The sequence below is a fragment of the Apaloderma vittatum genome, unplaced genomic scaffold, assembly GCF_000703405.1.
Source record: "Apaloderma vittatum isolate BGI_N311 unplaced genomic scaffold, ASM70340v1 scaffold2158, whole genome shotgun sequence".
Taxonomy (NCBI): Eukaryota; Metazoa; Chordata; class Aves; order Trogoniformes; family Trogonidae; genus Apaloderma; species Apaloderma vittatum.
Genome location: NW_009732177.1, coordinates 1289 through 28114, shown reverse-complemented (window position 1 = coordinate 28114; position 26826 = coordinate 1289). Strand labels below are relative to the sequence as shown.

General features: G+C 40.0%; 1 protein-coding gene across 1 annotated transcript in view; it reads right to left on the bottom strand.

The window, feature by feature from the left end:
- Positions 1-16761: 16761 nt before the first annotated feature.
- GALNT8 (polypeptide N-acetylgalactosaminyltransferase 8) overlaps positions 16762-26826 on the bottom strand; it is a gene marked incomplete at its 5' end in the record, with an annotated part of 10975 nt that continues 910 nt past the window's right edge. The window contains 7 exons of the mRNA XM_009875411.1: positions 16762-16941; positions 18700-18867; positions 19450-19545; positions 20382-20519; positions 21561-21746; positions 24192-24306; positions 25371-25568. Of these exons, the coding sequence (XP_009873713.1) occupies positions 16762-16941; positions 18700-18867; positions 19450-19545; positions 20382-20519; positions 21561-21746; positions 24192-24306; positions 25371-25568 (1081 nt within the window). The remainder of the gene's footprint in view (positions 16942-18699; positions 18868-19449; positions 19546-20381; positions 20520-21560; positions 21747-24191; positions 24307-25370; positions 25569-26826) is intronic.

The following is a 26826-nucleotide window of genomic DNA, read 5'->3' as shown; positions in this document are numbered from 1 at the left end:
ACAGATATAATGATGAAAGGAGTTATAAGAGGCCTTGTATTCCTGTTCAGACTCCTGGCCCTTGACACTGCAATGGAATTTTTAAAAAGGGGTTGGATGGGGACACGAGAGAAGAGAGAGAGGGAGAAAGAAAAGTAAATGTTTTAACTTTACAAAAATGATGATCTGAACATCACCAAAGTTTCTTAGCAGCAAGTCCTTTTCTAAATAACTTTGCTCATTAAGGCAAAATTAATCAGAAAGCATAAATCAAGTGGGTTTTTTGTTATTGCTAACAATATGGGCCACGTGTATATTTGTGTAGGATTGTAGTTGAGAAAAATTCAGGCTGGTGAAGAGCAAATAAACCAATCAACTAAACCACTTGAAAACAGAGAAATTTAAGACAACCTGCAACAACAAATCTCAAGCATAATCTGATGTGCTTTTTCTGTACACTCCTAAAATGGCAACCATTGCTTTGCAATCCAGCAGAGGACAGAGAATAGTGAGAGTGGTGGACAGCCTTCAGTCTGGCCCTTAGTTTCTACTGTCTTTCTCTTTCCACTTGTTCTCTCAGCCTTTTCCATCTGCTTCTTTTCATCTCTTTCTTGCACATTTTCTCTTTATAGGGTTGGCTTTTTGGAGTTTTCATCTTTTGGTCTTCTCTTGCTGGAAAGGAATTTGGAACAGGGAAATATGTCAAAACTCGGAGGAAAAAAGGATAATGAGACTAGAGCAGGTGATCGTAGGCCTACAGGGTGTGTGGATTGTGTGTGTGTGAGAAATTACTGTAAAGAGTATTATTGGAAGCTACTAGAGAGCAGAGCTAGGAAACACTTGCACAGGTTTCTCCACATTATATTTATCAGTCAAAGTTACTCTTTCCTTTTACTACTAATCTTCTTGGGGTGATGAAGTCACCAGAGCTAAAAAAAGGTGAGACAGGCCCTTTGCCAGAACTGCTACATTTTGACTAAAAACATCGTAGGAAGCAAGTGAAGTCTTTATTCAATCTACAGTGTAGATTAACATGGCTCTCCCTAATATGCAAATATTTAACACGTCTGTGACATATAGTTGGCACTTTGAACGTGAAAGGCAAGAAATTTTGTACACTACCACCAGTATCAATTGACCAGGAATGTGTACACGTTGTACACAACTACAATTCTATCTAAAGGTTAAAAAAAACTTTTTTACTATGAGGGTGGACAAACACTGGAACAGGTTTTCCAGAGGAGTCTCTGTCCCTAGAAATATTCAAAACGCAGCTGGGCACAGTCCTGGAAACCTGGGAAACCTTCTGTAGCTGGAACTGCTTTGAGGAGTATTGGCTTGGACCATCTCCAAAGGTCACTTTCAACCTCAACTGTTCTGTGATTCTGTGAACTTCCCTGCTGGTGATGTGGCAGCACAAAGCAGTGCAAGGAAGAAAAGGATGTGATCCTATCAAGGACGTAGAGCTTCTGGTGAGGTACAGAGCTGGCATCAGCCACACTGTCCTGTGAAATGTCTGCCAGTGAACTCAGGTCCCTCGGGGGATACAACCTGGAAAAAGATGGAAAGGCCAAGCACTCTCAATATTTCCTTTCTGGATAGGCCACTGTTTAGATGCCCCTTAGTGCATTCACAAAAGCAGGATGGTTTGAACAGTCAGGGAACCCAAGCCCTTAGAAAGCTGCTGGGGGTGCTGTCACAGACCAATGCAGGAACAAGCGTGGTCTGTTGCATGATGAGAGCAACATCAACAGAGATCGAGAACAACCAAAGAAACAAGGTGCTTTTCTGTATCAGCAAGCACCCTAGAGCGGCACAAAGGACAACTTGGAACAGCTTGTCTGGGTAGACAAGTTAGAGACCAAGAGATGAAAGCAGCAGTTGCTGAAACAAACTGATAAAATAAATAGCGACAAGCAGGTATTTAAATCTCTGGCAGGATTTAAGGATTAAGTGGCTACGCTTTTAATGAAAGCGGGTAAATCTCATTAAAGCTAGTGGCACTGCTATAGAACAGGGAATATCAAATGGTGTACTTAACCTCCTGGCAAGGTGAAACATACTGTGGGGCCCAGTGACTAAGAGTTGCATTTTAATTAGCAATTACAGTGTAAAAGTTTTACCTCGGTTTCCTGGGATAATTTTAATATGTCTTAAAAAGCAGTGCTTATTTCTTCAGCTGTCTGAAATGAATGTTTAACTGTTGTAGGAGCAACTGCCTAAAGGTCCAATAAATGTCCATGAAGTTGTACAAACCAAAGGTGTATAAAGTCACAATAATATCTCCCACTTTCTCTCCAGAGCTACACCCATACCTCACACACAATGAAGACGTGCCACTGCCTCTGTCCCACCCCATGAAAGGCAGAATCAGCCAGCAACTTTTGTGACCTGCAGACTAGCCATGGTTGGCACACTGGCAGAAGATGAAAGGTTGTGCCAGCTAAACCTTGAGACCCCTGCATTGGTCAAAGCCCTGGTTCAAGCTGTCTTCCCATCCACAATGCAACAAACAGGCCCCTTTCCCCATCACAGAACTCAGCTTGCATGTTGGAGTCTCATGAGTCAAGCCAGAAGAAAGTCAGAAGACCCACCACAAGCAGACCATGGAAATGGATTTTGTTACAATACTCCCATGCCTACAGTAACTGGAAACTACTGACAGGAGAAGAAAAGGGTTGAGCAGTTGAGGGTTTAGCCTTGAGTTTCAAAATTCACAAGTCAGGCCCCAAAAAGAGACAAACCTTGAGAGTAGCTTAGGCAATTCGAGGGTCTTTCAAGGGTATAGCTATCTGGACTCATTTTCCTTCTGGTTTCTGATTCTTTAATTCATAGAACCATAGAACCATAGAATGGCATAGGCTAGAAGGGACCTTAGAGATCATCTAGTCCAACCTCCCTGTTTTGGGCAGGGATGCCACCTCTTGACTAGACCAGGTAACAGATGGGGACCTAGGGCGAATCGAACCCGCAAGCTCGGTGTTGGTCCTTGTCAGCACCGCGCTCAAACCACTGAGCTAACCGGCCCCCCAATTCACACAAGAATCATTCTTTCCGGCATTTCACCTCATTTCTTTACTTGAATGAAAGTTTATAAATTTATCGATAGGTCTGGTATTAGTCCCAGAGCTGGAAAGAAGAGCAACTATCATGTGATTCCTGATAAAATCAAGAGAGCTGGTCCCATATTCATTGACTTCCCTAATACAACTTCTGCCTGTCTGTGGGCAGACTGAGCTACAAATTCTGTTTAGAAACATTTGTATTTTTATTCCATTAAATCCTGAAATATAAATCTGAAAAGAGCTTTCTGAAAGTGGAAGTGCTGGACACAGATTTGCATGAGAAATAAAGAACTACTTTGCAACAAAAGAAGGAAAATGCATCAAAGATATAGCAAATTTTTTTAAGCAATTTCTTCAGGAAGGAAGACTTATGGACACACAGTCCATGTTCAGATTAGTGCAGGCATTTACATGCTCCATCATCCTCTTTCCAGTTGCTTCTGGACCCATGGACAGCTCCAGCCTAATCTGATACGTATTTACAGGTTTCCATGATAACGAAGTTCATGCATCCTTTCCGAAAATAATCAGCAAGAAACAGGCTTTGTCAGGATACCCACTGAGAAAATGGACTCTACAATCTATAAACATTAAAAAAACAGGACAGTTTCTCTTTCTTTCCTTAAGTTTATGCCTCTAATCACAGACATCACTGTGAGGAATGTGTTTATATGGTCCTAAGTCAGCGTCATAACTACAATTAATATTAGAATTCAGTGTTAAAATACATAAAGAAGCAGATAAACCTGTTCTTTTACATATTTTACCATAACTTGAAAAAAGATAAACAACAATTCATCAAACTTTCAGCTGGCAAAATCAACTTTAAAGTTTAATACCCCTTTTATAAATGTGTCATTTAATTTTCTTATTCCTTAACAAACTTTGTAGAGTGCATGTAGAGTATCCCCACCCTGAGATACTTTCATGTAGCATATTCTATTCAGTCTATATAACTTCGTTTGTTCTTATACCACAGTATCATTTATGTTCATGCTCTATTGCTCTAACAAGTCAAAAGAGTTTTCCTTCACAAAATATGGTCAGTAGATGATGTCAAAAAGCGTTAATGGTCTAATATCATTCCAGTTAGAGTGAATGGGCATGTCAGAACTTTCATTACCTTGTTACTTGAGGAGCCAGAAAAACACACACTTTGTATGTCATTGGAATTTCATGGCTTCTCATCCTACTCTAACAAAAAATGTCAAGGGTTTAAAACTTTTCACAGTTCTCCAAGCTTTATTTCCCTATTTTCATATAGCTAGATTTTTATGTATATTTTTACCCATTTACATATATAATTTTTCATTTTTATATAATAGCAACAGAAAATTAAAGCTTCGGTAAGTAGAAGAAGCTTTTTGCAGTTCTTACAGAGTGACTTCTTCTCTTTTTTAATGTATCTAAGAGTTCTGGGAATAATTATGTGGAAATGGGAACGGGGTAAAGAACTAAAGGATTAAGAGATAGATAAGCAGCCCACTTGATAAAATTAATCTTAAAACGTATTTCTCTAAACATGGGTTGCTGAAGTTGGTAGCTAAAATATTTAACAATTATCTCAGTGCTGCCATGGAAGTTGAAGTGATTAATGATTCAACAACCTCATTAGGAATAGATTTTTATTAAAAACCCAAATGTTATATTTTTGTCTGTAGAGCAGGATAAGATATGAAATCATACACAGTATTGAACCAACTAGTAATTTGTCATAGAAGATACTATTGTTTGTTGGATGAATCTTACCCAAGGGAGCAGAATTGGAATTCTAGCAAGAGTTCAGGAGGGATGGACGGTAACAAATACCTAGAAAATAGTGTCATATAAGTTGTAATCTGTCATTTACTTTACCGTACTTAAGTAAGCTTCAATTACATTCACCAAGGTAATATTTTATTTTGCACTTGAGCTGGTTAGAAAAACTATGTCAATGTTGGCTTTGTGAAGGTTTTTCCAAACAAAAACTTGGTCTGAAATTATACTGAAATAAGAAGACTTCTTGCAGTCAGCCATTTTGTCTTCTTACCTGGGATAAAAATAAAGAAAATTCCAACAAATTTAAAATGCCTGATTTGGCATATCAGAAAAAATATTTCAGTTCTATTTTTAACTTTTAAAAATAGTATTATTTTGTTTTCTGTTAGAGTGAAATATTTTGAATATGATGGTATGACACCATCCTTTAAAAAAAAATTTTCAAAGAAAAGCTTTAAACTACAAGCTTCTTCTTGTCATTTTTACTTTCTAATTCTCCTCTCAAGTTGGAAAGAACCACACAACTGAAGTTTCTTAAAATGAAGAATATCCATTTTCTGCCCACCACCAGTCGTGTATGAGGCAGCTACAATTAGCAGCCTAGATATATCACAAAGACAGACAATCTTCTCCCATTTTTCCATTACATGTCTCTGGCAGTATTTCTTCTTTTCATTGTTGTTGAATATTATTTTTTATTTTTTCTTATCTCAATATTTTTCCTAATGGTTTCTAAAAATAAAAATATATAAAAATGTGTTAGCCAGCTTTTAACTAAAAGCATACAGAGAAGACACTCACCTGAAAGCAGGCCATCACAAAGTAATGAAGTCCCATAATTAAAGCAAAGTAGCCTGAGAAAACTTAGCATGCATATGAATTTCAGACTATTTCAGCACACTGATATACAAATATATAAAAACTGGCCTGAGTTAAAAATACAGAAGAGTTTCAAAATAAAAATAAGCAAAGTTATTTCATTAATATTAACATGCTGAAACACTGGCTTCCTATGGACTCAAGTTTAACAGTATGCTGACCTTTTAGCACTTGAGTGTAAACTATGCTGAAGTTTTCCTCATGGTGAGGTACCTTGTGCAAGTTCTCTCCCTTGCGTTGCATCAGGTAGATGAAACCTCCATTGGAGGCACATCTCTCCCTTGTTCTCTACCTGACTGTCTGCTTTCACAAAGCTTGAAGGTTCTTAACTGTAAGAACTCTGCTCCTCTAGGTTAGGTCTACTGCGGGGTCAATGAACACTGAGGAGCAAAAGCACTTTCTGCCTGACTTCATGAACTCTCTTTCCACAGGAGACAAGGAAAATTGCATGGACTGGCTCAAAATTTGTTATTCTCCTGTAGAAGAAATAACAGACAATTATTTAACTTATTTCAAAGTAATTATCCCAAAGAGGAAAAATAACCAAAGCCAAACCACAACCCATAAGGAATAAGTACTATTCTTCGCATTCACATGAACACATACAAATTTTTGTTAAAATTTTTACTATTATTTTGGTTTTGAAGCAGAGAAGGAAGGTGAGAGAATTGTTTCAATTACAGTTTTGGGAACTGAGGTGTACTCATTTATGATGGGCTGTCCCAAATTATCACCCTCAGAACAAAGACACATATGCAGGAAACAGCACAAAACTCCTGCCTATTACAGCATGAAACTACTGCCTTCTACATTCTTTTGGATGTGTTTCCACTACAGTTGGCCTGTACTTATGAGGTTTGTGCTTTAATCTATTATTTCCAAATGCAATGTCTGTCATTTTATTTTGACAGCGAACTCTGCTCCACAGCCAGACCCATTGCTGGGATAATGCAACAGAAGGAAAAGCACACTCCAGGAAGGTATCTTTTTCCTCCCCATTGCTGGCATCCAGGGAACACATTTTTACTTGTCTGAAAGTGATGGAGAGCACTTTCCTGGTAACCTGGCTCCATTCTGTGCCAGATCACACTCCCCTCCGAGACCAGCAGAGCAATTCTATGACCAGGGCAGACCACGACCTGCCTACATTAAAGAATTGCTGTCCCTTAGACAAGGCGTACCAGCAGCACCAAGCCCAGGTATGCCAAGCCTCTCAAAAAAACCCCACAGTTATCACACAATCAAGGATCAGCATCAGTTAAACAGGCTTCTGCTAACAGATTCTGCCTTTTCTATGGCAACCCTTTGGTAGTTCTGCTTTCAGCTCTGTTTTGCCTCCTTCACTTTTGCGCTTAGTGAAGTCTCATAACTTAAGACCGCAACCAGACAGGTCCATTCCCCATGTCTAACAGCACCCACTGCTCAGTTTCATTTAAGCCCTGTCTGTCAGCTAACTTCCCTCCCTGCTCCATTCTCCCCAGCTTTGCCCCTTCTTCCAGTGAGACTTGGTGAAAAGGTGTAGATTATCCTCTCCTGACACAGTCACTTTGAGCAGCAGTTAGCAACATATACTCTAAAATTTTAACATATCTCAGTGAAACAGACAGTACTTTTTCTTCACAGTGTTATAGCAGGGTTTGTACAAATGCAATCTGCCGTATTTGCACCAGCAAAATATTGTGAAGGATTTTTTCCCCAACAATGAGAAACATTGGGTTATATTTCTGATATGTTTAAACTCTGGATAATTTGACATAGTCCTTGAAATACTGCTCATTGCAGTGTCATGCCTTGGGAAACACCTCATCTGCAGAGGCCTCAAGCAGTTTGTCGCTTTTACAGTTTCTATATAGGAAGGAAGTAGAAGAACAACAGGACATTGTCTGCTGAGGCTTGGAGGTTGCCATGCTGGGGAGGGGAATCTGGACTGGCTTCTTGTCCTTCATAACATACACTTGCTGCTGGGTAGCCAAAGAAGTCACCTCAAACCAATTCTTCACTCCTCCACAAAACCTTCTCGCTTTAAGAAATGTTAAGTTTGTCTCCCTTCTGCTCACCTTACACACAGTTTTGGTAATATACAGAGCTCTTGGGACTTGCAGATTATTTGGAAAAAAAGCATGACACTCACACTGCAGGGACTGAGTATTACAGAGCTGGAATAATGAAGGGGAAGCTGCTGAGTAGAACATCTCCTTCTACTGTTCCTCACACTCAAAATTGTATGCTGTGAGGCTGTGAGGTATAAAACTTGGCAAAGTAAGCAGGTTCTTCAGGTTTGTCAAAGTATATCAAAGTGTCCAACTTGCAGAATAATTTCATTTCAGTATCTTCCCAGTCACGGGAGAGAAAGGAAGAAACTGTTGCTGTTCAGCTACATCTGAAATGCTGAGGCCCAGACAGCAGGCCCGGAACTAAAGCTGACCTGGAGATGAACCTCACAACCCAACAATCTATCTAATAGATGTAGTATTAAGCGCACATAGTATTAATTGCATATGTGATGTATTACTAATCCATTTGAGTATGAATATATATATTCTGATGCCGCTCTATAAAAGCTTTGCTGTAACACTTATTGTGTACTGCTAACCATCAGAATACCCTTTCTTTACTTATGAGCATGTTACAAGACTGTGAGACCTGGCTTGTTGAAAAAAATATGTGATTAAAGCCCAAACAGATAAAGAAACTCCCTTGGACCAAAATAGATGGAGAAACTCCCTTGGACCAACATGAAGAAACTCAACTGCATCCCTCCTTTAGCCCTGGCCAGGTTTTGGGTGGAATCCAACAGGAAGGGTGACACCACATGTTGCAACATTTGAAGTTATGTAAGTTTGTTTAATAGTATAAAAGTTGGACCCTCTTGCAGTGACTTTAGAGACCTCACCTATGAAGGACACACTGTGTAGGACCTCCCACTTGCTAGGACAGGCTTTCCAAATCCTCTCTGCAACAGGGGCTCCCCAGGAACTGCAGATCTTGATGATGGTGAAGTATTAGGGCAATTGGTGATGTATCTTTCTTAATCGCTATCGCTAACAGTATGCAGTAACGATTAGGCGCATTACTCTGCTTATTCTCCTTGCTGCTTAAAACTAGAATATAATAAGCATATTGTTTTAACTAAGCATTGCCTTATTCTTGAAGTACTTTGAAACAGACAATAAGGTAAGCCGACTCTCCTGTTGGTGTCCGTGTCCTCTCTGCGGATTTGCCCCCCCCCCATCAATTACCAAAACAACATCCCAGTTCCCTTGGGTCTTTGCAGTCCTCCACAAGAGCCAATTAAATTCACATGAATTTTATAATCTTACTGCAACTTATTGCAACACACTGGTTTGATGCTAATAGCTTGAGTTTGTGACAGCAGAGCTAAGCCAAGCCAGGCCTCACTCGGAAAGTCTGCCAACTTGCAGCCCTTGAATTATGGCTGCTAAAAACTCTATTGGCTATCCAAAAACGCTACTCTAATTTTTTATGTGGATGGATCTCTACTCAAAGCAAATAGCTTGGTTTGGTGATTCATTTTCTATAGATAATCATGTATTGTCATATTTATCACAAAATCAACTTCTTACTGTACATGAACATAAACTTACCAGAATTTCAAGCATTGGGGAACTGCCAAATTACAAAACTAATAGCTTATCTTTTGTCCAACACTACTAGACAAATAATGGCAATTCATATTGTCTTTCTAAAGCTTCTACCTACAGCTGCCAGCATAAGGTAGATGAACTAGGACAAATCTTACTTCCTAGTTCTAGAGAGCCCTGCCTTCTTTTGCATTCCTTTCATAGGCTTTAAAGACCATCCAGCAAGCACCAATGAAAATAGTTCTAAGGTTTCTGGAATCAATACCTCCATTTCCAAATATACTAGTGTTTTAGAAAGACAATGTTAAATTACGACTATTACATAACTGCTTACAGGCACAAACAGTACCCATCATATATGCAGTTTAAGACACATTTAAAGTATATAAGGAAGATACTTTAAAGGGAGGTATACTGCAGAATAGCAAGCAACAGCATATTTACCCCATAGAATCATTTAGGTTGGAAAAGACCTTAAAGATCATTGTGTCCAACTGTTAACTAGCAATGCCAGGTCCACTTCTAAACCATGTCCCTAAACACCACATCTACACGTCTTTTAAATAACTCCAGGGATGGTGACTCAATCACTTCCCTGGGCAGCCTGTTCCAGTGCTTGACAAACCTTTCAGTGAAGATTTCCTAACACGTGATACAAACCTTCCCTGGCTCAACTTGAGACCATTTCCCTTGTCCTATCACTTGTTACATGGGAGAAGAGACCAACCCCCACCTCGCTCCAACCTCCTTTCAAATAGTTGTAGAGAGTGGTAAGGTCTCCCCTCAGCCTCCTCTTCTTCAGGCTAAACAACTCCAGTTCCCTCAGCTACTCCTCATAAAACTTATTCTCAACACCCTTCACCCTAATCCTGAGCCCTGAGGAACACCACGTGTGATTGACTACCAGCTGGATCTTACTCCATTCACCACCACTCTTTGGGCCTTACCATCCAGACACCTTTTTATCCAGCAAAGGGTATGCCCATCCAAGCCATGACCAGCCAGTTCCTCCAGGAGAGTGCTGTGGGAAACAATTCAGAGGCTTGTGATGCAGAAGACAATTCATCCCTCGAGATATAAGCTACATTACAGAGTAATGCAAGATCTCGCAACCAGGCAACTACCCCAAAACTTGCACACTGAAATTTCCTCTCTTCGCTTATCCAAGGTGTGTCCAAGGGCTTTTTCCTTGCAAGCCCAAAGGCATACTTTTAATTGGAGGGTGTTAACCACAGACACTTAATAAACAGTGATTACTTGTGCTTTAACCTGTTCTGAAGGTTCTTCTAAAAGCAACTCACACCTTCAGGGAGAAAATCAACCCTTATAGTGCTTTTCTAAGTTTTAACCAGAAGAATTTCTTTCACTCTCAAAGAGCAAGAAGCTCTGTCACAGTGTGACATAGGTAACAAACTGTGAATCCAATTAAGTGTGTAATTATACAGCAAATTGCAGCACAGTATGCAATTACTTAAATCAACTGACTTGCATGCCAGAAGCATGGCAGTCCCAGAAACATGGCACTCAGTGCAGACTGAGCTGAACATGTGAGGGACCATTTCCAGTGGGAGTGAAGAATGAGCCAGGCTTGGTTCAGCTGGGCTAACAGCACCTGCATGCATCCAACAAAAAAAAGATGGCAGCAATACAGAAATTCAAAGTCTAAAGCAGATGCAGAAGCAAACTTGGGAAACCCTGTGGTATGGGTGCTGGGACATGAAGAAGTTTCCTTGCATCATAAGTTTGTACATATTTATCACAGTCTTTTTTTGGATGTGGCCGTCAGTGTAGATCTCCGATGCTACGTCTCTTTTCCAAAATACGGCAAATTGACAATACCTCTTCAAAGCTGTCTGTGTAAGACAAGTATTTCCCCTTCATCAAATTCTTTTTCCAAAAGAAGTAGTTGGTTTTGGGATGTGTGCCATCACTTCATGCAGTTCCTAGATTTGAACAGACACTTGCATAAATAACATTTACAGTGAGAAGTTCCATTAAATAACACACACAAAACTGACTTACGTTTGCAAATCTTCTTTGAACCACTGTAACAGAAATACAAATGGCATTAAAAGCAAACAGCTATCATGACACCGAATTCAGAGCTCTGTGCATCCACCACAGTAGGGCTTAAGTAAGTGTGGTTTTGCTTCAAAGTTGCTGCCATTATCATTGTTACTTTGGGCATGTAGCAACAGATGGCACATATCTAGGGAATTTTGCAGGCAAACACACACACTGTCAGTTATCATTTTGCCTTGTCTAGTTTGGGAGGACTAGGGGCTGCAAGTAAAATCACCGTGAACAGATGGAAAAACATGCTCTGAACTAACAGGGAGTCTACCAAAAATCAGGAAAAAAACCAGCTTGAAATCTAATATGAGATTACAAGCATGACCAATAATTAGCGTATCTGAGTAGACAGAATTCACCAGTGTTGGGAAAGTATAAAACAATTGTTGAAATCACAGTTGCTACAGGGTGTTGAGCTGAATACTCGAGTGCTGTTAGTGCATGTTTTCAAGCACAAAGCTTTCTGCAAAGCCACAGTGCCAAACTTCCCAGGCACAAGGGATAGGACATGACCCCGATCTACCCTGTGTGATTGATGGACCCTCTATCTCATTGGCACTCTTCAGGCTTAGACGGTTTACTGAGGTTTCCTGGGTGGCTGACTGTGAGCAGCTCTATTCTTTCGCCCTCTCATTGCTAGCAATTAATTGTCAAACTGGCAGATGTCCTCGCCTGACCTGGATCTCTCAGCAGGAGGGAAAAGGGCTTCCAGCCTGATGATTTCAAAAAACGTATGTTCATAGACTATGTAACAGATAAAATAAAGAAAAACACACTGTGCTGGAAGATGTGTGCAGGAAAGCAGGTATATAGCAGCTTAAATAGCATGAGCAAAGCCCAAGAATATCAAATCAAACCAGACAGAAAATGAGCACCTTGTGCCTTGTGTGGGAATGCAAAAATTATGCTGTGACAGGTACTGGCACAGTGACAAACAGGTGAAACCACTAATAAGTAATCTAACTTTAATTTTTAAAAATCATAATTTTTCTACCAAACTTTCCTGTGCCTAATAAGCTACTTTTGCTTTTAACACAGGACAGATAAAATTTAAATAAACATTTGGTTAAACATCTGTTCTCTGATTTAGTTTCCCTTTAAGGAAATTGACAGTTAAGTCTGTTCCAGACTGGCTCTTCATCCCCCTTCCACCAGACAATAAAGAAAACTTTTTTCGTCTTCTAATTCTTTCTCTCAAGGTGGATACCTGTTGCATATTCATTAAAACCAAGCTTGCTTGAGGCCAAAACCAAGGAGGAAAGCTTTACTGTTCTGCAGAGGCCATTAGGCCTGCTTGCACAGTTGCATGTACTTCATCATAGAATCATAAAATTATATGAATTGGAAGGGACCTTGAAGAACATCTAGTTCCAACCCCCCAGCCATGGGTAAGGACACCCCTGACCAGACCAGGCTGTTCAAAGCCCTGTCCAGCCTGGCCTTGAACACTTCTTGGGGGAGGCATCCACAACTTCTCTGGGCAACAAGTTCCAGGGTGTCACCACCCTTAAAGTGAAGTACTTCTTCCTTACATCTAATGTAAATCTACCCTCTTTCAGTTTAAAGCCATTAGCCTTTGTCCCATTACTACATGCCTTTGTAAAAAATCCCTCTCCAGCTTTCCTGTACGTTAACTGCACCACACAGCTCGGTGCACTGGATCACAATGTCCATGCCACTGACAAAGATGTTAAACAGCACCAGTCCCAATACCCTTCCCTGAGGAACACCACTTGTCACTGGTCTTCAGCTGGATATCAAGCCTTTGACTGCAACTCTTTGAGTAAGACTATTCAGCAATTCCTCATCCACCGAGTGGGCCATCCATCAAATCGATATCTAATTTTGAGACAAGGATGTTATGTAAGACAGTGTCAAATCTAGTATCATAGTATACGCACTTGCAGCCCAGAAAGCCAGTTGCGTCCTGGGCTGCATCAAGAGGTGTGTGGCCAGCAGGTCAAGGGTGGTGATTCTCCCCCTCTACTCCACACTTGTGAGACCCCACCTGGAGTACTGCGTCCAGTTCTGAAGCACAAGAAAGATAAGAAAGAGATGGAGGGGCTGGAGCGTGTCCAGAGAAGGGCCACAAGGATGATGAGAGGGCTGGAGCACGTCTCCTGCGAAGACAGACTGAGAGAGTTGGAGTTGTTCAGTCTGCAGAGAAGAAGGCTCTGAGGAGACCTTATTGTGACCTTCCATTATCGCAAGGGGGCCTACGAGAAGGCTGCTGAGGGGCTTTTTAGGATGTCGGGTAGTGATAGGACTAGGGGAAATGGATTAAAGCTAGAGATGGATCAGCTCAGATTGGACGTTAGGCAGAGGCTCTTCCCCATGAGGGTGGTGAGACACTGACACAGGTTGCCCAGAGAGGTGGGGGGAGGCCCCTCCCTGGGAGGTTTTTAAGCCAGCCCCATCCCTGGAAGTTTTTAAGTCCAGTTTGGATGGGGCTCTGGGCAACCTGGTCTAATGGTGGATGTCCCTCCCCAGGGTGGGGAGGTTGGAACTAGATGATCTTTAAGGGCCCTTCCAACCCTGACAATTCTATGATTCTATACCAGATTGGAAGGGTCCTCAAGGATCATCTGGTTCAGTCTCTCTTGGGAAAAGCACAGTCTAGATAAGATGCACCAGCACCCTGTCTAGATAAATCTTAAAACTGTCCAGTGATGGGGACTCCACCACTTCCCTGGGGAAATAATTCCAATGGCTAAATATCACCATGAAAAAAATTTCCTTTTGTGTTTAATTGGACTCTTTCCAGGAGTAATGTGCACAAATGCTTTGTACAATGCTGATGGTGTCAGTCGCTCTTCTCTTATCCATCAATGCTATAACCCCATCACAGAAGACCACTAAATTTGTCAGGTGTGATTTTCCCCTAGTTAAGTCCTGTTGGCTGTCACCAATCACATACTTATTTTCCATGTGTCTTAGCATAGTTTTCAGGAGGATCTGCTCCATGATCTTGCTGAGCACACAGGTGAGACTCACTGGCTTGTAGTTTTAAAAGCGGATGTTTTTTTCTGTTTTTAAAAGAGAAATCAAGTGGGTTTTGCCTTTTTTTTTTTTTTTTTAATGTTTTCCCTTTTCCAGTCAGTGGACTAGAACTTCTCAGATACACGTAGTCGCTTAGCAACTTCATCTGCCACTTCCCTCAGGACCTGCAGATGCATCTCATCAGGTCCTATGGACTTGTGCACCTTGATGTTCCTTAGATGGCCTCAAACTTGATCATCTTCTACATAGGTTCTTCATTCTCCAGTCTCTGCCTTTAGCTTCTGTGACTTATGCAGTGTAGCTGAAGGACTTGCTGGTAAAGACTGACAAGTCTTCTGGCACAGACTATCTTGGTCCTTTTGCTTATATTTGCTCTAAATTAACCTGTATGTAAATTAACGCAGTATGTGGTACTGCAGTACTGTCATGTCCTTTTACAGGAGTTGAAATATTTTCTGCATTTCCAAAAGTTCAGCTTATGATTGGTTTTCAGGTCAAGAAGAGATCTAACTCTATGCTGTGCCACAGTCATAACTGCCTTCTTGTTCTACACGTTGGCAGCAGAGTCCTAACTCTACGGATGACTTGGCTTAGGAATCACACATCAATTGCTTCATCATGCATTGAATTTCTAAGTTCAAAAGTATTACTAGTAAGTGCAACATATAAATGTTTTTGGTACTACAGTAGTAATGTCTCATGAAGCATCACCAGAAAGTGCTAGTCTTCTCTTACGGATACTATCTTTCCTCATTACAGTGTTAGCCAAAAAAAGTCACATTGGTGGATGGCCTTCAGGAAGTTAAAATATTCATACTTGAAAGCATTTTGTTGCAGTGTTCATCCCTGCGTATAACTAGAGGCCATACATTAAGAATCAGAAACTCTAGACATTCTGTTACATTTTGATTTTTTCCTTACCCTAAGTTCAAAGCAAATGTCCATTACATTCTACTGAAGTAGCATATAAAATGGAAAAAATATTACACAAACACTTTTTTATTCATCATCACCAGTTGGCCATATTATCATTTTGGTTGCACTGGCAAAATTCCCACTGTCTTCATTGTGCTTGCCAAAATGCTAGTCCTTTGACTTCGGTAAGACATACTGCTGAAACAATGAGAGCACATATTCCTCTTTCTACAGTGTTTTTGGCTTTGAGCCATGACATGGGAATAAAAGTTGATTTCAGAAATTTTAATCCAATCTGTTTAAAATGTGGCATTTTTAAGAATCAGTCTCCAGAACAGAAAAATACAGCACCTAAGGATCAAAGACTGTTCTTTAAGAAGAGTTTATCCAATACCAATCCTGACTATCAGGGCCAGAATGTTCACATCAAGTTTACAGAGAAATTAGAAAGGAAAAAGTAGATCATACCGGTTTACTCTCAGACAAATATTCAAGCAAACCCTGAATACACTTTGTACTCAAATAAAACGCTTGGCCCTCCTTTGATAACAAATGCTTCAGACTGAAACTCTATATAGTTTTAATGAGTTTGTTTTAAAGGAGTTCCCTTTAACAAGTAAGTGTAGGTCCTAGGAGTGGTTATTTCCAAGAAGTAGGATGTTCAGTTCTACCTAACCCTATTTCTACAAGCACTCTATCATGTCTACTTGCAAGTTGCCTCCCATGAGCAACTCATGCTGTGTTTTACTCAGTTTCTTTGACAGCCAGGTGCTACTGTATTGGCCAGTAGTGCATATTTGTCTGTGGAAACTACCGAGTTGAATTCCATTGTTTCCAAGAACTTGACTGGATTTTATCCATGCTGTCAACTGGCTGGCATAAACCAACTTCACAAAGGTAAACATAAAACAGCTTTAGTGTGTACACTGCTGAGTCTAATAAACTTTGCTGAGAAACCGAATCATGTCCAGGTAAATTACAGGTACAGAAGAACAAGGACATACTTCATTTAGCCCACTAGCATGACCACACCTTGACAAGAAATTTTGCATTAATTATATGGCACAAGACAAGAAAAACGATCCAATTCAGCCTGAGATAAACTGTGTGTACATGAGAAAGTCAGGCCCACTTTTTTTTCTTCTGAATGTTCATATCTAACTGAAATGACAAAGTTAGCAAACTTGCAGTGGCCTTTCATTAATGAGCAGAGATGGGCACTTTCAAAGGACAACATAAGGAATCTGAGTGGGCTGAAACACTCTCAGACAAAAATGTTGAGAGGTGCTTCCCTCTGGGGATAATAAAAGAGAGCAAAAACAACCTCTCTCCTGACTGAGGAAATGACAAACTTGCGCCTTTGTGTGAGTAGCTCATAGCTCCTGCAGTAACTACTACGTTGTAAAATCCTGTGCAAGCAAACTCATGAAATCATTGCTTTCAGTTCCGTGTTATGAACATAGCAACTTTCAAGGAAAAGCTTTCTCTAGTCAGTGCTTTGAGTGATACGTCTTCTGTTCCAGGTCTTTCATCTTTCCCCAGTCCTTAACTGTATGTTGGATATTCCACTTCTGTCCTGTGCAGCTCCGCATTACAAGTCTGTATGAAACTGAATTCATTGCTGTGATTTCGAGGCATCTTTTGGTGCTTCTGTTGATTACAGCTGATCCCTACAGAAGAAAAGGAAATACAAGAGAAGCTGAGGGCTTATAAATTTAGCAATCAGTCAGGAAGCAGTTCTCTTGGCCTCTACAAACGTGTCTCAGAAACACTGGTATGTTACAGACCTGAAGGAAAAATGTTGCAATTTCCTTAGGCTAATGACACATGACATCTTATGGAACTCTTCAAAGATTATTAAAATATATTTAGAGGTTTATTATGTGTCTGCTTTTTGGAGATAGGGAGTGGTTCTCTTTTGGTTTTTTTTGTGGGTTTGGGGTGGTTTTTTTTACAGTTCTAAAAATCTTGTTAGTAAATTTTTATACTTCATCTTGTTTTGAAAGAAGAGAGGTAATAACAGGTAAGAATATTAATCTCTTATCTCTAAGTCAATGTTTCAGTATCAACTACTGTAAATGGGTTGAAGTGTGATTAAGTCAACTCATCACACTGGAAACAAGGATTGTCCTAAAGGGTTGGTCTTCAGAACAAACAGGATGCTCTTCAGAACAAACAGGATGCTCCTTCAGGCAGCCAGTTCTTTCACTGCGATAATGCTTGATACACGCAACTAATGGCAGGTTTACTTTTAAGGTGTGTCAAAACCTTCTAAGAAACATACCTGTACCTTTTTATAAGTTAATCTGTTCTTACAGACCAGACTAAAGACAAAGGAAAACCCATGTCAGCAGAATTTCTGGAGATCATGTAGATCTATATTATTTGGTGCACGTCACTGAAACCTTTGTCTTTCACTAATTCAACTCCTCTATTCTCTACCACTCTCTCACAAGATTTGTCTCCTGCTTAAGAGAAGGGATATTTTAAATAGGCCCATACATTACACATAAAATTAATTAATTACATAAAGATAATAAGGCTTGAATCACCCAAGAGGGAAGGAGCTACATGGCTTCTTTTCCCACCTCTCCCTCTACCCTTATTGTTGCTGCCTGTTTATCCTGTCTCAGCAGCATGGCAGTATGTCTTAGACTAGCTTATTAAGCCAGTATTACCACATTCTGAATTCAGAGGGACGGAATACAGAATATGAAAGTATCATTTGTGATCTTAAGCATGCCAGCATCAGCTGACATAAATCCTGCACAAATGGAGACAAGTGAACACGGTGTGAAGGCTCTAATCTCGAGCTTCAGCCTGAGCTCTGACGGGATGAACCTAATCTAACCTATCTCCAACAAAGATCTCCATGCTCAGACACTGTTACAGAAGATGGTACCAGAGAGTGAGCAGCACAAGGCATCAGCCGACTTTTTTTCCTAAGACCAACAGATCCCATGAGAAGGCTGGGAAGACAGACAGTGGACAGTGGAGAGAGATCACAATGTACAGGCCATCAAAAATAGCAGAGGCACCTGGGCTTGTGCACTCCCTGCCCCATTAGCTCAACGGTGACAATTGAGCAAGTGTGTTTCTAGCCAGCCCAGATAAAAATTGACTTAAACCTTTCAGGTAAAGGCTTAAATCAGCTGATTCCACCAAGACAGAGAGTTAGTGGCTATGGTTCAGATAACAAGTGAATTTCAATTAAATTCTAGTTTCTCTGCCTCAGTTGTGTGACCATTCCCTTGTTTTTAACATCACACACCCCTGAAGACTCAATCACTTTTACCATAGCTCTTGCAGTGGCACCTGCAAGTCTTGAAATTGAGGCAACATTACTCAGAAGCAAACTGATTTGCAGTCTAAGGGTTCATTATAATGAGAAAGCTTATTGAAACGTAGGGATATAGAAATCCACCTACCTGCTTAAAATCCCAGTGCAAGTTCAGGCTTTTATTCACAGCTGTGTCACATTTCTCTAAAACTGGCAGGTCCCCATTCCCAGGGTCTGTTAGGCATCTACTAACTCTATTCTTCCGGGCAAGTAAATGTCCTATATACATTTCTCCAGTGCTGTGATAAAATATATGCTGAAAGGGAAGGTGACACCACTTTCAGTGAATTAAGATACCAGGGAAATCTCACCAGCAGATGATAGAAGACAGTTCCAAATCTGCTATTGAGAGCTATCAGCTGTACAGCACCAGCATTCACTGATCTCTCAGTAATGAAACCAGCGTTAATTTGACCCTATACAACATCTTTGTGCTTTCCAATGGAAGAAAGCGAGATGCTTACAATTGAATTCTAGCCCTTAGCTTCCCTTCTACTGAGAGGAGACGAAGAGAAGTGTGAGGAAGAGCTCCATCTCTCTCATTCATCCCACTGATCTTCTGTCAATCAACAAAATCAACCAGTATCAATATGAGGGCTCAGAAATTTTTGGCAAGGCTAAACCAAAAGGCTTAGTATAATGCACTTAGATCTCCACGGGAACCTGGTCTGCTGCCAGTTGCATTTGGGAGCAGAATCTAATGATATAAAGGTTAATATTCCCCTGCAGATAGCAGGGAGATTAAAGTTTTGAAGTGCATATTTCATGGCCCTGTGATGGCTTGAAAGGAAGTTAGATACAGCTCATATGTGAAGATCTGACCAGTTGCTTGCATTACCTGTGCTGAGTACACATGGCAGGGATACATAATTGGCGTGTTTCCAGGGACAGGGCCTTGATCAATACAAATGTCTTCTTTCAATGTGTTCTTCATCTGCAGAATAAAACAGGAAATTCATTGTGAGGAACAGCAATTCTGTTTTCAGTTGCTCACTGCTCATTTTTGAAACAGTCTTGAAAACAAGGCTACTTTATTCAGAGCTCTGCATCAAATCCTGGAGTGGAATATACAGTATGGGTTTAGAAAAGTTACCTTTGGAGAAGTGAATCATCACTGGAAAAGTCAAAAGCAAATCTAAGGTCTTTTAAAGGCTGATCAACGCTGTGTCACATAGTGCCATGCCAGAAGTCACCAGGCAGCTCCAAACAGGTGAGTACCCCTGCCCAGCTCGACCAAGGTATGCAAGCTTTGGTCTAAAAAAATGCCTACTGGTATTAAGAAGCCACTGCAGCCCAGGTGATTAGCTTTCTCTTTCGCAAACAGTGGCCTGATCTTCAGCGTATTACATGCCACCTTGATTCGTGTCTGCATGATTTCCAAAGCACCCTGTTAATCTCTGTAGAACAAAATCCATACTATTGCACCAAAAAAATCATGCCCTTACAAGAAGATATCCATCCATTCTTGTTGCTCAATATATGAGCTTTGCATGCAGTAAAAATAAAAACAAAGATGCTAGGCATTTTCCCAAACTACTGTTGTACTTTAATCAGTCCATACCAAATACACACAGTTTAGAAATCTAGATTGACATCTAATATGAAAAAGATTTTAGAAAAATTTTAGTGTCTAGAATGACATGTAAAAGTCATCTTAAAGTTTCCAGGAAAAATATATTATAATCAGCAAAACTGTGTTCACCACAATTCTTCACAAGAGTAAAGCTAATGAGTTTTTCCAAATTTTAAATGAATAGTCTCAATACTTACAGTTCCATAGCCAACAATGTTGGGAAGAAATACTAAAGTAGGATAAACGTTTTTTATGTACCAGTCAAAGCCTTTACAGTTCAGTTTTTTCCTTAGCTCTTTTCTGGAAGAAACATCTCCAAAGTCTATTCCAGGGTTCTGAAAGAATACAATATTTAATTTCAGAACATTAAGGTGGCCTGAGAAACTAGGAAAAAACCAGACATTTCTCCATATTGTCTATGCATAGCATAACAAATATACTTCAAAGTTTGTTTTCTTTGAAATGTACATTCCTTAAACTTTGGAATTTCAGAACATGTTTTGCCTAAAAGCATGAACAAATTACTGAAAAACTAGCATGTTATGACTTTATAAATATAAACACTATCGAAGTTAGATATGGCTAGGAAGTAGTTTTCCTATTTCATAATTACAAAAATCATCTAGCTTAAAGTGAAAAATAAGACAGAGTTTGTTAACAACCTCAGTCTGATCAATAGTCAGCTGATGGTGATGCTCATTTCATATGGGAACTATCAAGATTCAAACTGTAATAATTGTTCCGTAATTTAAATGACTTATTAGTATTAGATCTCTTATTTGTCTGATATTACCATTTTTTAACTTTCCAAGGATGCCGTAAGAATTTTCCTTTTTCCTTCCAAGGAAACAAAAGCAGAACTTCAGGCGGCAAAGGGGAGAGCTCACTTAAAAGTCCTTGCGTATGTGATGAGGAGTAATTGACTTCTCTATTCAAAGTGCATTTTTGCCTATTTTAAAAATATTGAGGACACTCGGATCACTAGAGACATGCTCTTTTGTACAAAATTACAAATATTCTAGGTAAAATACTCCCTACTTTCCCTAAAAAAGTTAAAATACATAGAATGGCCTAAGCTGGAAGGGACCTTAGAGATCATTTTAACACAGCCTCCCTGCCACCAGGGACGCCACCTCTCGACTAGATCAATACTAGACTAGATCAATACATACATGTTAAACCATTTAATTTTATATTCTTTAAGATCTGTTTAAGGATGGTTTCCCTATCAATAATTATTAACATCAATATTTTTATTTTTATTCTACCCAGTGACTCTTACAACCACACAATGCCTCTTTTGGTGTAACCACATGCTCTTATTTGACCACTTTTAGACTTTGGATTCCTATTTGAAACACAGGGGAACACTCCACCTCAATGGGAAGGTTCCATGAAAAGTAGACCATGTACTTGTAGTCATCCATCCACACTTCGGCTACCCGCAAGGCGTTGCGTTTCATCGCGATGCTTAAGTCCGGCAAGTAAGGCTTGTGAGCCCTTTCCAAATGAGCAACTCTTGAACAGGGCAGCACTTCTACCTTGCCTCCACACTGCCAGGCCTAGGTCAGGAAAAGGGAATTGGAAGTAAAGTTGATTCCTTAATCAAACACTTTGCACTTTAACAAAAAGTGCTCACATTTCTGCTTGCTCCCCTCCCTTCCCCAACTCCTTCACCAGATGAATTGGCATGCAGTCAACATTCAAAGCTCCATTTCCTGGCTTGAGTGAATGACAAGAATTTTTCAGTGCCTTTGGTTTCTGCTGTGTGTAGCCCTGTTACAGGTCCAGGAGAATAAAGGCATGTTCTTTCTTCCTTTAATTTATCATTATCGTTAACAAAACTACTCACCGGTTGCCTGTGACAAGGCACTCTGATCAGCTGGCATAGATGCACCAGGTGAACTGGTACCTACCTCCCACTGATCTCACTAGGAGCTAGACTGCTAAATACTGTGGTGGTTATGGGCTTAAATCCTGAAGAAGAAGAAGTGACGCTGCCAGGGACATGCCAAGAGAAAAAGTGGTTCTGCAAAATATTACACTCTGGGGAGATTTCACGAGAAAGAAAAAGTAGAGCGGGTTCCTGGAAAATGTCTACATGGAATTTAAAAAGATACCTAAGCCAACCACAACCAATACTTCAAAAGTAACAGAAGGTCCGGAAGAACACACTCAACCTGACTGTATATGAATCCATGTAAGTAAGGAAGCTCTGCAAAAGACGAGCAGCTATGCAGAACAGAACTCAAGCTGGCAAGTCCACATGGCACTGCACAACATAGATTTATTGTCCTAGTTTAGGGACGATCACAAAATGCTCCATTATGTGCTATAGACTTCCTTCACATGTTCACATTAAATTTTCCAGGATTCGCAGCTGACTAAAGAAAAACATGGGAAGCAGCCTGCATGCTAGCTAATCGCATCTGACACAAGAAACCCTCAGGACGGAAATAAACAGACATCTTTAATACTGTTTTTACAGTAATTTTTCAGAGCAACTTTGTGTTTTAACTGAACTAATTCTCCATTGTTTTCTGCTCCAGTATTTGTGTAATTGACTAAAGAATAAACATACATTGATACCACTGAGAATGATGAAGGGCAATGAAGTGCAAATGTTTTTTCAAGCAGCAGAACTGAAATAAATTCACAACCTGCCTCGCAAGACATGAGGTGACAACGTGACATTTCAGTCTCACAGACAGGATCTGAAGCGTGGGATCTTTGACCATGTCCACCATGAGTAACAGAGAAAAGCGTCAACATCTCCAATACAATATCAACCCAAGTTAGTATATCCACGTGACTCACTGTGGTCCCTCACAAACAAGGGCTTTATTTAACATAGCATTTAGCATGTTTGGAAGACTGTTGCTCTATTTCCTCTTGATGATCTTTTCAACAAATCCAGAGGAGGGTCACAAAGATGATGAAGGAGCTGGACCACCTCTCCTACAAAGACAGGCTAAGAAGAATTGGGGTTGTTCAGCCTAGAGAAGAGAAGGCTCCGGGGGACCTTAGAGTAGCCTTCAGGTACTTAAAGGGAACCTATAAGAAAGGTAGGGGCAACCTTTAAAGTAAGGCCTGAAGTGACAGGACAAGGGCCAATGGTTTTAAACTAAAAGAGAATAGATTTAAACTGAATGTAAGGAAGAAATTTTTTATACTGAGAGTGGTGAAACACTGGAACAGGTTGCCCAGAGAGGTGCTGCAGGCCCCATCCCTGGAAGCATTCAAGGTAGGGCTTGATAGGGCTCTGAGCAACCTGATCTAGTTAAAGATGTCTCTTGTCAATGCAGGGGGGTTGGACTAGGTGACCTTCCAGCAGAACACATGCTACAGTTCTATGATTCCTAGATATTTAAGTGTTGCTATCAGATTTATAATTCTCATGTCCTACCATCCTTTCTCTTCTTTAGAGATAAGCACTATGTTCACTCTTTTACTTCTCAGGTCTTCTAGAATATCTCCAATGACCATTACTTTAAAAAAATACTCATCAATAGGTTATTTTTAAGTGCTCTCATATGTTCCCTGATAACTAAAGGCACTCCAGATGAAAAGAAAAAAAAAAAAAAAAAACTCCATTCTTGGATACATGCCAAGTTGAAGAACACATTACTTTCTAGATCTCTTTTTGGTTTTGATTTGGGATTTTTTTCCTAATACATAACCTAATTTAACTTGATGTTATCTTATTCTTCTGCTAAGCCAAGAGACATATAACTTAAATTGCTGCAGAGAACCACATCTTGCAAGATTCAGTATTTCCTCACTGAATTAGGTTTTTGTGTCAGAACTCATCAAGAAGTATCAACAAAAGCCTGCTGATGAGTCTTAAGCACTTTTGGAAATCTATCACTTCCCTTTGGTACCCAAAATAAAACAGAATTGTCCTGAAATATTAACTCATGCTCTGGACAATCAGTGGCCTGAGCACTTTCAAAAGAATCATACTAATGTTCACCATCTTGCAGAAAAAGATAAAAAAATAGGGTTACCCTCACGCCAAGTTCCACATTTTCTCCTCCGTATACGTGCATTCCACCATCCAATACACCAATCTCACCCAGAAATTTCCTATCTGCAGCAAGAATGCCCATTATAGAAGGGCTCCTGGAGAACCAAAGAAGTAGAATTAGAAAGAAGCAACAAGGACGGAAATAAAGGAAAGTCAATTAGCCATCAAACATGTCTTGAATTTCCAGAATTATTCCAGTTGTATCCAAGAGAGTGTAACAGATTTAAAATTCAGAACATGTGCATCAACATTGAAGAATCCAGAAGACTCTAAATAAACTTGATCAATGGTCTAAAAAACATGATCTAGTATTTTAAAACTAAATTGATATATTTTGAGAGGAGAGGCAACAACAGGTTTTACATATTCAAAATAAGATTATAGAAATCATATTAAATTTTAGAAAGGAAGAATTAAGGTTGGACATTACGAAATTTACCTAACATTAAGGAAACTCAAACACGAAAGCCTATAACCAAGGGGGATTATGGAATCACTGTCAAATGAGGTTTTGCAAGGGAGATGAGACAATTGTTTGGCAAGAAAAATTCCAACATAGATGAACCCATCCTAGAAGTGGGGAAAAGGGACTGAAAAGGGATTTGGTACTCTTTTGATACCCCCATTCTCTATGACCAAACCCACTTCTATTTTCTCTGTGAAACATTCTTTAACCTACATTTGGCTTGCTTTCATTTCATTTTCCTTCCCAAATGATTAATGCTTGCTGTAAAATGTTTTTAACATAAACAGGTGCCAATTTCACAGTTTTTATCTAGGTATCTGTGCAGCTTTATCTCCAATGCTTGTCTACCAGGTATAGCAGTATATGAATGAAAAAATCTGCCATCTCATCTGACAAACACATTACACTATTTTCAAATGTTTTTATGGTGCCTTTCCTCAGGAAACATACGACAAAAATCAGTGACTCAGGGATTGCCTGAAAATCTCACAGGACCAGCACAGGGCAGATTCTGTAATACAACCCTGCAACTGGTGTACTGAGATTTTCAGGGCTGCTAAAGAACCCACGCTTGCAAAACAACTATACAATGTCCAATACAACGTGCTTTGTAGGTATCTACCCCATCCCTCTGCTAGCTCTACACTGAATATCAAGTATCTTGGCTCACTCTCAAATGCTGTTCATACTTACCGGACTGGAGCAGTTTCATCTTTCAGAGCATACCACTCAGTTGATAAAGGTTCATAAAGGCACCAGAGTGCCCAGTCAAATCCATGTGCAGCCACTGGGTACTGATAAAGCTCAAAGTCGTCAAAATGAATCTTGTCAAACACCGGTGATATTATAACAGTGCGATCCTCTTTTAGTCGAGACAAAATAGGTTCAGCCCTACCAAAATTAACAGTCTATTCAGCTTGAAAAAGTGGAAATGTAACAAACGGCACTAAACCTTACCGCCTATTTCTAAAACTGGGGTAGTTACCTTATTTAGAGTCATTGACTTTGGCCTTTACAAAAAGTTATATACCGGTCTTGGAGTGCTACTAACCCAAACTGCATATGCCATGGCTCAATTCTCCATTCCATTAGGCTGCTTCAGCATTTTGACTGTCACTAATCAAACTGACCCTAAGTTCCACGCTTAACTTGCTGGATTTTGATATCTGGGTCTGATTTCTACAGGCTCCAGAGAGTGTCTTCACTATCTGCACGAAGAGATGGGAAGGGAAAAGGAAAGGAAGGAGACCCTGAGGATGCTATAAGTCCTGAGATTCATCATTCACTGTCTTTCCCCCGTGCCTTGACAGTACCATCGCTGTGTGAGGGAAAGGATGTAACCCATCAATGAATGCCTACGATGGAAGAAGGCTCAGAAAAGATAGGCAAGGATGATGAGCTCATAAAGCTCAGAGAAGAATGTAGGGAGTCACCACAGCTATCATAAAGGAAGCTGAACTTATCCCAAGACCAAAGGGACTGGGGAATGTCCTGTGTTGCAGATAAATGACAGTTATCAGTTGGGTGGGTCACCTGGTTGTGTAAATGGCCTTCCTAAAATAATCAATAAAATATATTAACTTCCTGAGCCAGTCAAATCAACATGGGGGAAGCATGTATATGCATCTACATACATAAGTATATAAATTGAACACCCAGAAAAATTAATCTTGAAGAGTGCAATGAGCTTGAGTTGGCTTCAACCCACATACTCCTTCCCAGCAATTAGGGAGGCCCAGCATCTTGACTGTGAGCCTATAGAAAGTGGTAATGTGAGTCCCGTTTGTATTGTGAGTCCAGTGTATATTGTAATTGTATATTGTGCTCGTGTTGTGATTTCAGTATATTGCTGTATCGCTTTTCTAAATCAAAATCCCCTGTGTTTTCAAATAAGTAAATTTAGTATTAAAACATTAAACCCTCTGCATGTGGAATATCTAAAAGAGCCTGGTCAGAGGGTATTAGACTCAGACAGAACAAGTCTTCTTGCTGGACCCACATTGTTGCTGGGTCTAAAAGAACTGACCTCATCTCTCCCTACATACTTTTGATAGCCCAAATGATGCTAATGAGTCCTGAAAGTCACAACTAAAGGACTTCAGCATTACCTGTAAGACTGTAACAGTGAGGAAATGTCAGTTACTGAGAG